Consider the following 14,649-nt stretch of genomic DNA (forward strand, 5'->3'; position numbering starts at 1 on the left):
GTTCTTTGCCCAGCTCTGCCCCCGGAATAGTCCACAGGCACCCAGAGCTTTGCCCTGCCCCGTGTGCGCCCCCTGGCGCTGCCTGAACCTGCCCCTCTCCTTTCCCCTTCCAGGACCCAACCAACGGCTACTACAACGTTCGCGCCCACGAGGACCGCCCGCCCTCCCGCACCGTGCTCTACGCCGACTACCGCCCCCCGGGCCCCGCCCGCTACGACATGCGCCCCTCCTCCCGCCTCTCCCACTCCAGCGGCTACGCCCAGCTGAGCACCTACAGCCGGGGCCCCGCCTCGGAGTACGGGGCCGAGCCGGCCCCGGGGCCCCCGCCGGGCACCGCCTCGGGCGAGACGGCCAGCCAGCTCTCCTACGAGAACTACGGCGGCCACGCCGCCTTCCCGCCCAGCGCCGGCTACGCCACCTACCGCCTGGGCTACAGCCAGCCCCCTCCGCCCAGCTTGGACCGCGCCCCCTACGACGCCTACGACCCCATGGGCAAGTACACCAGCGCCACCCGCTTCTCCTACACCTCCCAGCACTCGGACTACGGGCAGCGGTTCCAGCAGCGGATGCAGACTCACGTCTGAAGGGCCCGGGGGGGCTGGGGGCGGGGACGATCCTCCCTGGAGACAAAAGTGGGGGGGGGTCATAGGTACTTTGTGACTGTCCTCTGATATTCAGGGGCTTTTCCAGAACACACACCCACGCCCACCCCTAACCCCCACCCAGCGGCAGGACTCTCAGCCTGCCCGGCAACTGCACCCCTCACCGCCTGTATTCCAGGGACCCTGGCGTCCGGCTGACTCCGGGGCCCCTCTTCCCCTATATCTGAGCTTCCAGCCAGACACCCGTCACGTTGTCTTCGTTCGTTCTTTTCAGCCCATGTCTCGAGGGGCCGGCGCCCTCCCCGACTGGAAGGAAAACAGATTTTGGGGGGGGGGGGCTGGGGAGCCTCACCCCCACCCCTGCCCCGGCCTTGGTCACGCGTGGCACAGCTCTCCTCCCAGCGGGCTGGAGGCCGAATAAAGCGTGCTGGTAGCTGCAGGGGGGGAGATTCCCTCCCATGGCCTGCATCCCACCCTGCCCCATCCTGCTCCAAGCAAGACTCTGGAAACTTGCCCCCGGCCACGCTGGGGAGACCCCATTTCTTTGCCAGGCGTCGTCGGATCTTTGCGGGGAGATGGGCCGAGAGCTGAACTCCAGGCTGGGGGTGAAAGGTTGTGACAACAAGGGGTGGGGGGGATTGTGGGGCAGCGGAGGACCAAGTGGCATTGGGGGGGTGGCTGAAGGCAGGCTAGCTTGTGCATTCCCCTGGGGGCCGTGGGATCCCTGGGGTCTGCAACTGGCTCCCGCACCTCTCGGCCGCTAGGCGGCAGAGAGTCATGCCATCACCGGCTCCCAGGGCACGATGGGACCCGCCGGGCTGCCGGGGTGCCGCAGGGGGGACAGGGGACACTGCGCTCTAGATGTGAACGCGCCCGGACGGGGGCTGTGGGTGCCTGTCGGCCGGCAGGCCGGCTAACCCTGCAGCCAGCCTCTGAATGGCCAAAGGGCTCTGATCCTGCCTCAACGCCCATCGCTCAGCGCCTGGCAGGATCGGGCCCTAATGTGGAAAACCAACCTGGAGCTGCAGCTTTTGATCTAGTCCACACCCGGGACCCCCATCCAATACCAGGACCCCCTATTCCAGACCAGGGACCCATGTCCAATACTGGGACCCCCTATTCCAGACCAGGGACCCCCTATCCTATAGTGGGGCCCCCTGTTCCATACCAGGGTCCCATGTGCAATACTGGGACCCCCTATCCAATTCCTCCCTCTTCCATACTGGGACCCGCCTATACAATACAGGTACTCCCTATCCTATACCAGCACCCCTTTCCCATACTGGGATCCCTCCTGCCCCACTTAGCAATATGGGAAGGGTGAAGTGCTCGCAATCCCTACGCTGTGAATCCCTGACCTCGAGGGCACTGCTGGCCCTAGGGAGAAAGGTCAGCCCCACCCCCGAGTGCTTCCATTCACAACAGCACCCCTTGCCGCTCACACCCCAAATTGGATCCCTCCCCTGTGTGGCATTCCTCTTCAGGAAGAAAGCAGGGGGCCCCAATCTCTCCCCCAGTACCCCATCCGTCCAGGGCCGAGTTGACTCCGTCCCCCGTCCCTAGCACTTTGAATACGTTTGTTTGGGTTTATGTTGGATTTTTTTATATATATATTTTATACGGGGGCGGGAGGGGGGTGGTTGGTTGGTTGGTTTTTTCCTCCGAAAGGACCGATTGGAATCCTGCCTCTTCCACCACTTCCTGTGCCTTGAACTTCAGCTTTATTTGACCCGTCGGCATTTGCTTGCGCGGTGGAACCAAGCCAAGGGGGTGGGGGCATCGGCGGGGCTAAATGTTTTCGGGGCTGGTGGCAGCCCGGGGCGGGGAAGCTGAAGGCTCATCTCTCCCCCTAGTGCCTGGCACCAGCCACTACAGCAGCCTGTCCCCGAGGTCAGGGGAGGAGCTGCCCCTTTAGCTTGAGGCATCTTTTCAGGGCTGAAAGTTGTGGATGCAGCCTCCACTGACGATATGGGCTTTCCAGGGCTGCCCATTGAGAAATGATGGGTGCCCCTGGATTTCCCAGGGTTGCTATTTTGGTGGGGGTGAAGGGTATCTTTCAAGGTTCCCAAGTATCCCAGCAAAGCTGCACCCCACTCCTGGAAGGGATGGGGGGCGTGGGCTCTGTTTTCGAAGCCTGGCAGTGCCATTCCTCAGCCGGGCAGAGGGGGGCGCTGCTGAGCGACACTGGGTCCCGCCCTGCAGCGTGAGCAATGCAAATCCTAAGTGGCGCTGAGCAGGACCCCGGCCCCCGCCTTTACTGCCCTTTCCGCCATCGCTCCGTTAGGGAGCAGGACTCGAACCCAGGCCCTGCTTCTCCACAGTCGCAGCCCGGCCCAGGAGTCGAATTCTGATCTCCTGCGTGGCTGGGCAGAGGGCAAAGCCACCAGCCCTGTCTTGACTGTTCCCTCCTAGTACCTGCCGGCGTGGCAGGGCCGCTCCAGCCCTGGACTGCAGCAGTTCTGGATCTTTTCCTGTGACCCTTCTGACCCTGCAGCATCGGTTTCGTTTGCACAGTTCGGGGCCTTGATTTTAAGTACAGATACCGCCCCGCCCCCCTCTACATTATGGAGCCATTCAGATATTGTACAGCCGTCAGCTGCGTGGGTTATCGGCATCAGCAGCAGGGGTTAGCAATGGTTATAGCGGCCGGTTGGCTGGCTGGAGCCTATAACACCCGAGGACGGAGGGGTCACCATTTATTAAAACATCACCTGACCCTTTATTTAGCCTGTTCGGAAGCAGCCGGATTTGATCATGTGTCGTGATATGGGCTTGTTTTTCTTTTCCTGCCCTATTTATGGGACTTATACAACGGCCATTACCCTGGCCCCTGAGAACCTCACAATCGTCACTGCGCTTTTCCTCACGACCCCCTGTGAGGCAGGGCAGGGCTGGTCTCTGAAGCATCTGGCACTGGCCTATGTCGGAAGGCAGGATACTGGGCTACATGGACCACTGGTCTGACCTAGGAGGGCCGTTCTCAGGTTCTTAGCCCCATGGTACACATGGGGAACTGGAGCCTGGAGACCCAGATTTTTAAAGGCGTTTTGGCCTAGCTGCACTCAGTATCTCAACGCCTAACTGATTTAGGAACCCAGATCGTTTTCCGAAGGGGTTTAGGCACTCCAGAACCTGACTCTCATGGACAGCTGATGGGATTTTTGCTCCAAAGTGCCTAAATCCTTTTGGAAACTGAGTTTTAGCTCCCAATGAGTTAGACATTGCAACTCTGGGTGTAACACTGCCCAATATCTGGCTCAGTCGTGCCCCGGGTCAGATGGGAGAATAGAGTTGACCCTGGGTCTGCCTGGTCTCAGGCTTACAACCTGATCCAGGGACCAGCTCTTAACGCGCCACTTTCAGAAGTCATGTTATTTTGAACTTCAGCTTCCCCCCCGCCCCTTAGTAATACATTTCTAGCTCTCATGGTTTTAAAGAAAAGAATCCAGGCTCTAACCACTAGACATCACGCTCCTCCCCACACCTGCGAACGTGACCCTGGAACGTTCACAAGCCTGCAGGAGAATCAAAAGAACCCAATTTTTGTCCCAGCTCATGATTTGTGGGAGGTCTGATTCACGATTTGTGAGCAGCTGGGACTGCTAGCAAAGGCAGTGGGAGCTGAATATAAAGTGTGAGCCAAATCTGGCGTCATGGTCCATGACTGGGGCCAGGGGCTGCTGCAATACGAATAATAATGGTTAATAGTCATCGTAAGTAACAAACCGGTGCTGGCTAATTTGCTGGCATGAGTCGGACACGTGAGAAGGGGTTTTGGTTTTTTTTATATGAATGTATCTAAATATATATTTTATATAAATATCCTGCCAAGCAAATTCTTGAAAGCTGGAAGCACGTGTTCTTAATGCTCAGCAGTATATAATTATAGATCAACGCCCCCCAAAACTTCCACTTTGAGGCGGACAGCTGGCATGGGAAATTTCAGACCAAAGGGTTAACGTCTGCAATGTTCCAACCAACTGAAAGCAGGGTCTCGGAATGGAATGTGTTGGGCAACCTTGACTCCAGGGGGGCGCTCCGTGCACGCTGCAGAGATCACGGGGCTTGGCTTGGCGTGTGTAGAGGGCCGTGGAAAACGAGGGCAAAGCAATAATTCCTCGAGGGAGGGGGTTGTGCCTGTGAGGGGGAGCTGGGAAAAAGCCGCAAGGCGTAGCTGGTCCTAGGGTTTAAATCCTGAGATTTGTTTTTCTCACTTGATCTCAGTCTGGCTTCGGGGTTTGAATGGCCCCTGGACGGCTGCCCTGCGCTTTCCTCCTTTGAGCATTTGTGCTCTGTGGTGTAAACCTGCTTGTGGCCAATTCCTGCTCACTGGGGCTGGATCCCAGTGCGTCCCAGGGGTGAGAGCCAGGACACCTGGATTCTATTCCCAGCTCTGGAAGGGGCGGGAGGTCTAGTGGTCAGATCAGAGGACTGGGAGTCAGGATTCCTGGGTCCTATTCCTAGCTCTGGGAGGGGAGTATAGTGGTTAGATATGGGGACTGGGAGTCTGGACTCCTAGGAAAGGAGTCTCGTGGCTTACAGCAGCCAGGGCTGGGAGTCAGGACTCCTGGGTTCGACCTGGTTTGTGTCCATCAAACTGGTGTCACCCAACCCGTGGGGCATTCTGTCTCCCCCTAGTGGCGGCTTGGCCGCACAGCTAGAGATTGGGGCGCCTGCCACAGCTTGGCTACCAGATGAGCTCAGGGCTAGCCGAGGCCCAGGCACCAAGATTCAGAGGTTCCCAGGCACAATTCCTGCTGTCGACAGCCCACGTCCTTGCGTTTGCAGGCTCAAGCAGGGGATTTTGCATGAGTAACTTTAGACCATTTTTTGAGTCAAACCGGTGCAAGTACTGTGTGAGGAGCAGCCCGAAGGGCCCCGTGGAATTTCCCTGGGAGCTGGGTGCCGAGCGGCCTTCGATCGCTTTGCGTCCCCCCAACAAAATGCCCCTTGGGCAGCTGGATGATGGGAGCAGTTCGGACACGACGGCGCTTCGCTAGCCCAGAAAGGAGCCGGGTTAGCTCAGTGCCAGAAGCCAGTGCCGGATCCAGCCGGGTGCGGGCTGGTTCCTCTCCACTCGGGACCTCGGCGATGGCTCGGGCCTACCTCTCTGCCTGCCTTGCCCCAGAGCTCGTCAGCTGAACCCAGCACCTGGTCGGTCTTTCCTTTGCAGCAGGGGGCTGGGGCTGGGGGGCTGTGGAGAGGGAGAGGATGGATCCCCCCCTGCCCCTGCAGTCAGGAACAGCTCACCCCTTGGTTCGACTCACTCCCTCCTCTGGTGCTAATTCACAAGCTTTCACCCTTCTTAGACCCCCACCCCCATGGCTGAGTGCAAGGAGTTAACCGTGACCCCCATTCTCCCTCGCCCCGGTCTAGAGCGGGGGCGGGGGAAGCGGCGGGACTGGCCTTCGCCCCCATGGTGCCGGGATCCTCTTTAGCAATAGAAACCCTCACTGCCATGACACAGAACCGTGCAAAGCCTGGAGTCGAGTCGCCATGGATCAAAGCTGTGTCTTTACGTGACACTCACTATATCGGGATTGTCTCCAAGGTTATGCACCACTCACCTCCCCGTACACCCACACACCTTCCAGCTCATTCCTAAACGCCCAGGCTCATTGGATCCCCCATGGGAATGTGGGTGGGGGGAAATGGGGGTATTTTTCTTAGCACAGCCCCTTTAGATTTCTAGAGACGTGTATCTGTGATTCCCCTGCACCCCTTGCCCAGCCCAACCTTGGATTATTTTTTTTTTCATTTTCCTTTTTTTTTTTAAATATTATGTACTATATTTTTAGTCTTAAACACGATATATTATATATATTTAATTTTTTATATATATAAAAATATAAATGTTACCAAAAAAAAGAGACCGTGTATCGCCTTTGTTGTGTGAAAGTGATGCCCGGGGGGAAGGAGGGGAGTGTGTATGGATGGGGGGGGGGGGTTATGCATTTGGGACCTGTAAAATGCTGTTGGGAGCAGGGGATAATTGGTGCGTTGAACAGGGCCCTGAAGAAGGGCAGGTTTGTCTCTAGTGCTGTTCATCGCCAGCACTCAACGCGCTTCGCAAAGGAGCTGGGTAGCGATCTCCCCGCTGGGCAGGGAGGGGAAACTGAGGCATTGGGAGAGGGGAAGGTTAGGAGCCTAAAGACCGTCGAGGGGCTGGGCAGAAGCGATTTACTCAAGGCCACCGCCCCACCTGTGCCAAGCTGCTTACCCCCCCCAGGTGAGAGCCTGAGGTCGGTCATGTGACAGGAAGATCATGTGACTAAGGCCAAGGGATATAAGGGAACATGCTCAAGCCCAGCACCCTTCCTGCCAGGTGGGAGGTGGAGGGCCAGGCTGGGAAGCTGCAGGTGGGTGCGGGAATGTCTGCCCCACACAGTTAGCACTCAGGGCTTGCTCGATGGGAGGGGTAGCTCAGTGGTTTGAGCATTGGCCTGCTAAACTTAGCGTTGTGAGTTCAATCCTTGAGGGGGCCATTTAGGGATCTGGGGCAGAAATTGGGGATTGGCCCTGCTTTGAGCAGGGGATTGGACTAGATGACCTCCTGAGGTCCCTTCCAACCCTGATATTCTATGATATGATTTTAACCTGACTCCCATGGTCTGGTGGGGCAGTCGCTGAGCTGGAGCTAGTGAATGAGTCAATGAGGGTTTGCTGCCAGGGAGCAGGAACACAAGGCTCGGAGGGACTCTTTAGTTTGTGTTTGAAAGACTTTGCTTCCTCTATAGGGGCCACAAAAGGGGCCAGCCAGCCTGAAGCTAAGCCCAGCCCCTGGAGGGAAGTATCTCCTGACCAGGGGGGAAGGGTGAGGGCTGATAGAAATGGTGTAAAAAAATTAATTAACTATCCCTCCCCTCCACGGGGGTTTTGAAGACTCCCGAGAGAAGGGGAAAGGGAGGCAGGGTGCTGCAGCACCTCCCCAAGCCATGAGGGCCCCCTGGGAGGCATCTGGGCTGTTTACAATCACCCAGTGGCAATGCCAGGTTTCCCGAGTCTCAGGCCAGTGCTCTGCCCACTAAGCTGCTCTGTCCACTAGGCCACTCTGCCTTCCCTTAAGTAGCCTGGCCCCAGGTCTTTGAGGGCCTTGAAGAGAAGACCCCAAGGCCTTGAACTGGACTGGAGTGACCAGCATCTCCTGTGTGTGAAAGGCACCAGACTTTCCATTCACCCCTGTGAGATGTGGGGGTTGCCCCTCTGAAGGGCAGGGAGATGGGACCTGGCCTTAGAAGCTTGAGGGGCACTGGCAGACCTGAGGAGTGGTGTGGATGGTGCCCAAGGCTGGACTTAGCCGGGGGGGGGGGGCTTGGCAGAGCTGGGGGCTGGGAGCAATAGCAGGGGGCTGCAGATGGGGATGGGGGGGGCCTTGGCAGAGGTCGGGGTGTTTGTTGGGAGCCCAAGTGTGAGTGCTACAGCTCAGGGTTCAGGCACTCACGTGTGGCCTGGATTTACCCTCTTCTTGCACTGCAGCATTTGGGGCCGTTTACAAGCGGGTTTTGCTTGGGTCGGTTCCTCGCCCTTCGTCCCTGCTTAATTAGCAATGTTTTAGCTGCTTCTCTCCAGCAGCCCTGCCCCCCCCCCATGTCCAATGTAGGGGCTCGGATTTCTCCTGGGGGGCGCTTGGCACTCCACACAGCCCAGAGAATCAGGCCGCAAACGGCTCCTGCCCACGGCTGCTGAACGGCGGCCCCCGCCGCTGACGGGTCTGGGCTGGATCCTGGGCCAAAGAATGGGGGGGGCCGGGGGTGGGGGTTTGGCTGTTCTGGCCCCAGATCCTCTCCTGCATGACACACCCCTTCATGTCTGATCTCGCCCCCTTTTCCTAGCAATCGGTGCTCGCTCTCCCTCAAAGGCCAATGAAGCCTCTCCGACAGTGTAAGCTCCTTGGGGCAGGGACTCTGCATCCACGCCGCTCCCGGCCCAATGGGGCCCTGATCTCAACCGGCCCCTCCAGGCGTCAGCGTAATCCCCAGGGCTGGCAAATCCCCACAACTGTGCCCCCCGTCCGCCCCGTGCACAGGCTGACCTATTTCACAGAAGCTTTTAGCGGGAGCACCGTTGTGAATGACATGGAGCCGAGGCATGGGGTGGGTGGTGGTGATGGTGGGTTTTGTTTTGTTTTGTTTTCCAGGCAACCCTGCAAATGGGCTGGCTTAATGATTTTGTTTCTCGACAAATGTAGCCTATTACTTCGCGTGTTTCCACGCCTGGTTTATTATGCATGAGCCAAGCACTTTGCCTGCTGCTCCCGGGACCCATCGGAAAAGCAAAAAGGTGCTTCGTCAATCTTAATGGCTTTTGCTGGAGCAAGGGATGAGCGATAGCGAGATGGATAAATACATGTGGGGGGGGGATGGGGATGGGTGGCTGGAGAGCTCGAAAGGAAGAACTGTGGAAAGCAGGATGAATGGATGGCTGGACAAGATAGACGCTGGCTTCTTCTGTCTGGAGCCCTGGTCCCCTCTTGTTAGAATTAAACTCTCCTGCAGACCCCAGATCTCCCCTTCCAGAGCAACCGCCTCTCCCTTCTAGCGGCCCTAGGAAGCTTTAAAGTTGCGCCAGCCCGGAGTCTAGATCATCTCTGAAATTCACACTCTGGAGGCTTCTCTCCATAGCACCGTTTCCCCGGGAAATCAATCTCGCCAGGCGCCCGAGATTTATTCTAATTTATTCTACCGGCTGAAATGCACCTCGGCTCCTCTCAGCTGTACAGAAATCTCGCTCCTTGGTCTCCCCTCCCCTTCCCCGCCGCCTCCCCGCAGACGCCACAAGGCTGCAGCCTTCAGAAGCGCCGACAAGGGGAATTTCTCTCCTCCACACTCTTCCTTTCGCCGCAGTTCCAGCGCGTTTGTTCTCCCCTCGATGCGACGTGCCCCGGCTGAGCGCATCCGATGAAAGGGAAGCGTCTGCTCCAACGTTCAGAGGCGGCAGAAGAAAGACCTGGAACAAGCCGAGGAACCAGCAGCCTCAGTAAAAAGCACAGCTGTGGGGATAAACCACTGGGCTGGGACCCTGGGGATCCAGGTTTGGTTCCTGGCTCTCCCCTGGGTTCCCCGGGAGAGCCTGGCCAAATCCTTGAAGAGCTTGGTTTTTCAGAGGGGTTGCCCACCTGTCCTCAGCCGCTCTGGAAATCAAACCTAGATTCTCCTTGCGCCTCTGCCTAGGCACTGAAATGGCCCCTTGTAACCAAAGTATCCACACACCTCTGTCTCTGCCCTATTTAGCCTCGCCGGGAAGGCAGGTGGTTGCCCAGATGGGGAACTGAGGTACAGAGGCTTGGCCATGGTCACTCTGGCCATCTGTGGCAGAACAGTGGGTTGAACCTAGGTCTCTTGAACACTGCTTCGGGCAGCTGGAAGATGGCAGGAGCCACTGTGCGGACATCTACACTGCAAAGAAAACCCCCTGGTGCCATGTATCAGTGCCTTGGTCAGTCCACTTGAGCTGCAGAGCTAAAACTAGCAATGTAGACATCTGGGCTGGGCGAAGGAGGAATGTCTACACTGCTCCGCAGCCCAAACCCAGCAAGACTGAATCAGTTGGCCTGGGCTCGGGGATTCGGTGCCATGGGTTTCTCTTTGCCGTGAAGACCTAGCCTGCTCCCTGGCCACCCCCGCTACACCCCTTCCTGGGCAGCACTGCCCATGGTTTGCTGGGTGCTGTTCCCCAAGGGGCCCAAATTCAACCTCCTGTCCACACAGGATAACACAAGTGGAAAGGTTTCAGAGGAGCAGCCCTGTTCGTCTGTATCCGCAAAAAGAAAAGAAGGACGTGTGGCACCTTAGAGACTAACCAATTTCTTTGAGCGTAAGCTTTCGTGAGCTCTCTGGGGTGGAGCAAGCCGGGCTCAGTAGATCAGGGACTTGGGATGAAAGATGGGCCATATTTTTCAGCTGAAATGATCATTCAGCTGCTCGGCAGGTTGAGTAACACAATTCACGAATTCAGGTTGATTTCACTGAATCGTTGCGGTTGGCTGGGGGGGACAGGACCTCTGACGCTTTTGAAACAGAAGTTTTGACTTTTTGATTCAAAATTACTTTTTATTTTGAAACTGACTTCAGTGTTCCTTCTGAGAATGTTTAAAAAAAAAAATTGGATTTCTAACCAAACATTTCATTCAACCTGGAACTTTTTTTAAAAAAACTTTTCAGTTCACTGGAAAATTTTCACTGTGGGTTAACCTGAAATGATCCCCCCCCCCCCCCCGCTGTTCCAAATTTTTGCAGCACTGCCAACCAAACAAAAAATCCATGATTCACCCAGCTTGAGCCAGGAGGCCTGGATTTGAGGCCTGACTCTGTGTTGCCTGCTGGGTGACCGTTTCCCTCCCTGTGCATTGCTTGTGAGGCACTTGGAGATAGATAGATGAAAAGGGCTCCATAAGCCCTGGATTACATTCTTACTATTATTAAGGCAGAGACAGTGAGCGGCAGATGAGAGCAAATTCTTTAGCTGATTACTGTTGTCAGTTACAGTCCTGCCCCCTCCAGCACAGATAGGGGCCCAGGAAATTACAGGTCTGTCCTCCCGCCTTGAAATCCTGACATGAACACACTCCGCTGATGAGCTAGCAAAAGCCTTTTGTCTTTCCCCAATATTCTTGCCTGCATGATTCCCGTGAGAGAAATGTAACTTTGCATCCCTCTGCCTTCTTGGAAAAGGACTTGCGGCAAGGTGCGAGCAGGCTGTGATTTAGCTCCACACCATCCCTGGCAGTTACATCGGGTTTAAACAAATAAATAAAGATCCGCCCCCCAAGAAAACCACCATTTGTCGCTCAGCACCTGATAATAACGTGCTGCAACCAGAGAGATGATTCCTGCTTCTGTCAGGCTGGAATGGAAGCTTTCAGCCCAACACTAGCTGGGCTGGGGAGAAGTATAACTTGATTTCTCCCTTCTCCCAGCAGGCACCCCAGTAACATTTGCTCATCCTATGAGAGGAGACTCATTAAACAGCCCTAAGGGAAGAGGGAGGGGAGGATAAAACATCCATGGCGGTGATATGAGTTAGGGGTTAGGGAGTTGGCATGTAGCTTGCGTTCTTTCCCCAGATCTGGGAGATAGTGTGACCCACTGGATAGAGTCAGGACTCCTGGGCACTATTCCCAAGCAAGTGAGTCGTGTGTTGTGTAGTGCTTGGAACAGCGCTGGAGAGCCAGGACTCCTGGGTTCCATTGCCAGCTCTGGGAAGGACTTCTGTCTAGTGGTTAGAGCAGGGGAGCGGTGATCAGGACTCCTGGGTTCTACTTCCACCTCAGCCACTGCCCTGCTGTGTGGCCTTGAGCAAGCTGCAATTTAGCCTTTCTGTGCCTTAGTTTCCCCATCTGTAAAATGGGGGTAAAACCAAATTCCTACTGCACAGATGATTGGGGTGGGGGCAGGGGCTGAATTAGAGTTTGCAAAGCACTCCAGGCCGCCCCTATGGAAGATGCTGCGTGTAAAGTGCTAAGTATTGTTGTTGTCGTCCTGGCCTCAAAAGGGAATATTTTATAAAAGTGAATCTCGATCGCTATGTTAGTGATAAATTATAAAACACGGCGCTTCTCTCCTGCCTGCATTCTCTCCCTCTCTCCGCTCCCCACGGTGGCTGATTCTGTTGCAAGCTGGTAGGAATGGCCTATTTCACAACATGGGCTTTTACGATGGGGGGCGCGGGGGAGACACAGGGTTGAAACACATTTCGTAATTTACAGCAGTGATGCACCAGCCCTTTGTACTTAGACGCTGCCCTGTTATTCATCTGAGGAGCTCAAAGCATTTCACAAACCCTAAGGAATGACACCTCAACCCACGTCTGCAGTGTTTTAAGCCCCTAGTTCCATCCAGGGGAGAGAGGAAATTGGGTAAGAGCCTCTAAATATTTGGGACCTGAGCCTGCAGCCACCCCCTCGAAGGGCTTACATGGCTTCTGTCACCAGGGTATCTGGCACCCGATGCCCATTAGTGAATTCAATAATCCCATTTCACAGGTAGGGAACTCAGGCACAGGGAGATGAACTGATTTGCCCCAAATCACAGGGGGAGTTTCTGGCCGAGCCAGAAATTGACCGCAGGCTTTCCCAAACCCTACTCCAGTGTCTTAACCCCAAGCCCAGTTCTTCCTCTCAACACCCCTGGCGAGGAAATGGAGAATCTGCTGCTTTCTAGAATCAAATTCAGACCAACCCTTCAGCGGGGCTAAAATATTGGGCTAATTTTTCCTCCCTGTTTCATATTTTCTGCTGCTCCTCCTTTGCTTTCTCCAGTGGATGGTGGTTTTCCTTGTGGGATCTCTGAGATGCATTTTGGCCCAGCAGCAGTTTAAAATTAAACACTTCCAAAATTGCCTTTTACCAAAGACAACCCTCCAAAAAAAACCCAACCCAGACAGACTCTGGCAAATGCCCAAAGAGAGAGGGGCCTGTCAGCTGTTTTATCTTAGGTCCTTACCTGGTCACTGTTGCTGTGATATCCGAGCATGTCACAAGCTTTACCGTATTTATCCTCACAGCACCCTTGTGAAGCAGGGCAGCGCTAGTCTCTCCATTGTACAGATGGGGGAAACTGAGGCACAGAGACTTACCCAAGGTGACAAGGAGGCTGTGGCAGAGCAAGGAACTGACCCCACATCTCCTAACCACTACATTATCTTTCCTACCACATTTTCTTCAGGAGCAGGAGACACAGGCTGTGGTGGTGCAGACAGGGGAGCGAATTCCTGATTCTACAGTCTGCCACTCGCCTAGGCTGCTGTGATGGGTAACGGGGAGAGCGGCAGGTCTCGGGGACAGCCAGGCCCATATAGGGGGCTTTAAAGGCCAAAGCTAACAGCTGGCTGTGAAGAGGAAGCCAGTGCAGCTGTTGCAGAATGGAGGTGATGCAACCTCTTTGGCTAACAGGTGGGCAGTTGTGTTCTGCCCCACCCTGCACCTGGGACCTAAGAAGGAACAGTCACTAATGCTGCCCCTGAGAAAAGCCAGTGCCAGCTGGGAGTCAGGATGCAGGAATCCCAGGGAAGCCCCTCACATTGTGAACTAAGGGGAGGGCAGGCAGGCACCCTCCCTAACAGGCATGGAGAACAAACCCTGCACTGCTCTCAAAATCCTCAACCTGCCTGCACCAGTCGTGTCCTGGCCGGGTTGAGCTTTTCCAGATGCCTTGTTGAAAGAGGAATAAATGGCTCTGACTGTCAGCGAACTGACAAACTGTCAGCCAGCAGAAAGAGCTCTGAGCCCCGTGCAGCTCCAGGAGGGCAAGCGGAGTCCAGCAGAGCAGGGGCTGCTGCCACTCCACTGAGTATCGATTCCTCGCTGTAGTGAAACGATTGACAAAGCTCCCTGATCCCCAACATCCCCTTTAGGGTACAGCATTGCAGGCAGTGAAAAGGCGACAGTACTAAGGAGCAATCATCATTAAAGCATGCTAAAAGCCAGCCACATGCAGTCTTGGCTGGGCCAGGGGTCACCACTAGACATAGAGAAAAGTGGTAGAAATACCATAAACTGTCCCTCATCCTTAGCTCTTGATAACAGGACACCTCAAAGCACATTGCAAAGGAAGCCCGGTATCAGTATCCCCCAGTAAAGATGGGGAAACTGAGGCACATAGAGGGAAAGTGACTTACTCCATGTCACGCAGCATGTTAATGGCAGAGCTGGGAACAGAAATCAGCAACCCTGACCCCTGTCTTTCTCCCCCAACATACTTAAATTCTCTATCCACTAGACCACACTACCTCAGTGTATAGAAAATATGTTCCTAAGGCTGGGCAGTGAGCGAGGGGTTTATGGTCTAAATAACCCTATTTTTTTCCTCCTCTCTCATGGCATGGTGGGATGGTTCTTGTGATCTTATTTGAATCCAACCAAGCCCTAGGATTCAACATCATGTGGCCATGAATTTCACAAACTAATCGTGTCACATACTGTGACGAAGCAGGACTGTTCTTAATGTTTTCTCTGAGTAGTGTGGGGGTGCCTCAGTTTCCCCTATGCAGTTCTTAAGTATCTAGGTGGTGGGATAAGGGTGTATGATCGTTGCAGAGCCCTAGAGGGCAG

The 14,649-nt window shown here is 55.2% G+C and overlaps 1 protein-coding gene across 1 annotated transcript in view; it reads left to right on the top strand.

The window, feature by feature from the left end:
- KIRREL1 (kirre like nephrin family adhesion molecule 1) overlaps positions 1 to 1,223 on the top strand; it is an 84,780-nt gene extending 83,557 nt beyond the window's left edge. The window contains exon 15 of the mRNA XM_073322703.1: positions 114 to 1,223. Coding sequence (XP_073178804.1) covers positions 114 to 584 — 471 coding nt within the window. The 3' untranslated portion in view covers positions 585 to 1,223. The remainder of the gene's footprint in view (positions 1 to 113) is intronic.
- Positions 1,224 to 14,649: the final 13,426 nt, after the last annotated feature.

Source organism: Lepidochelys kempii, chromosome 24 (assembly GCF_965140265.1).
Source record: "Lepidochelys kempii isolate rLepKem1 chromosome 24, rLepKem1.hap2, whole genome shotgun sequence".
Taxonomy (NCBI): domain Eukaryota; kingdom Metazoa; phylum Chordata; order Testudines; family Cheloniidae; genus Lepidochelys; species Lepidochelys kempii.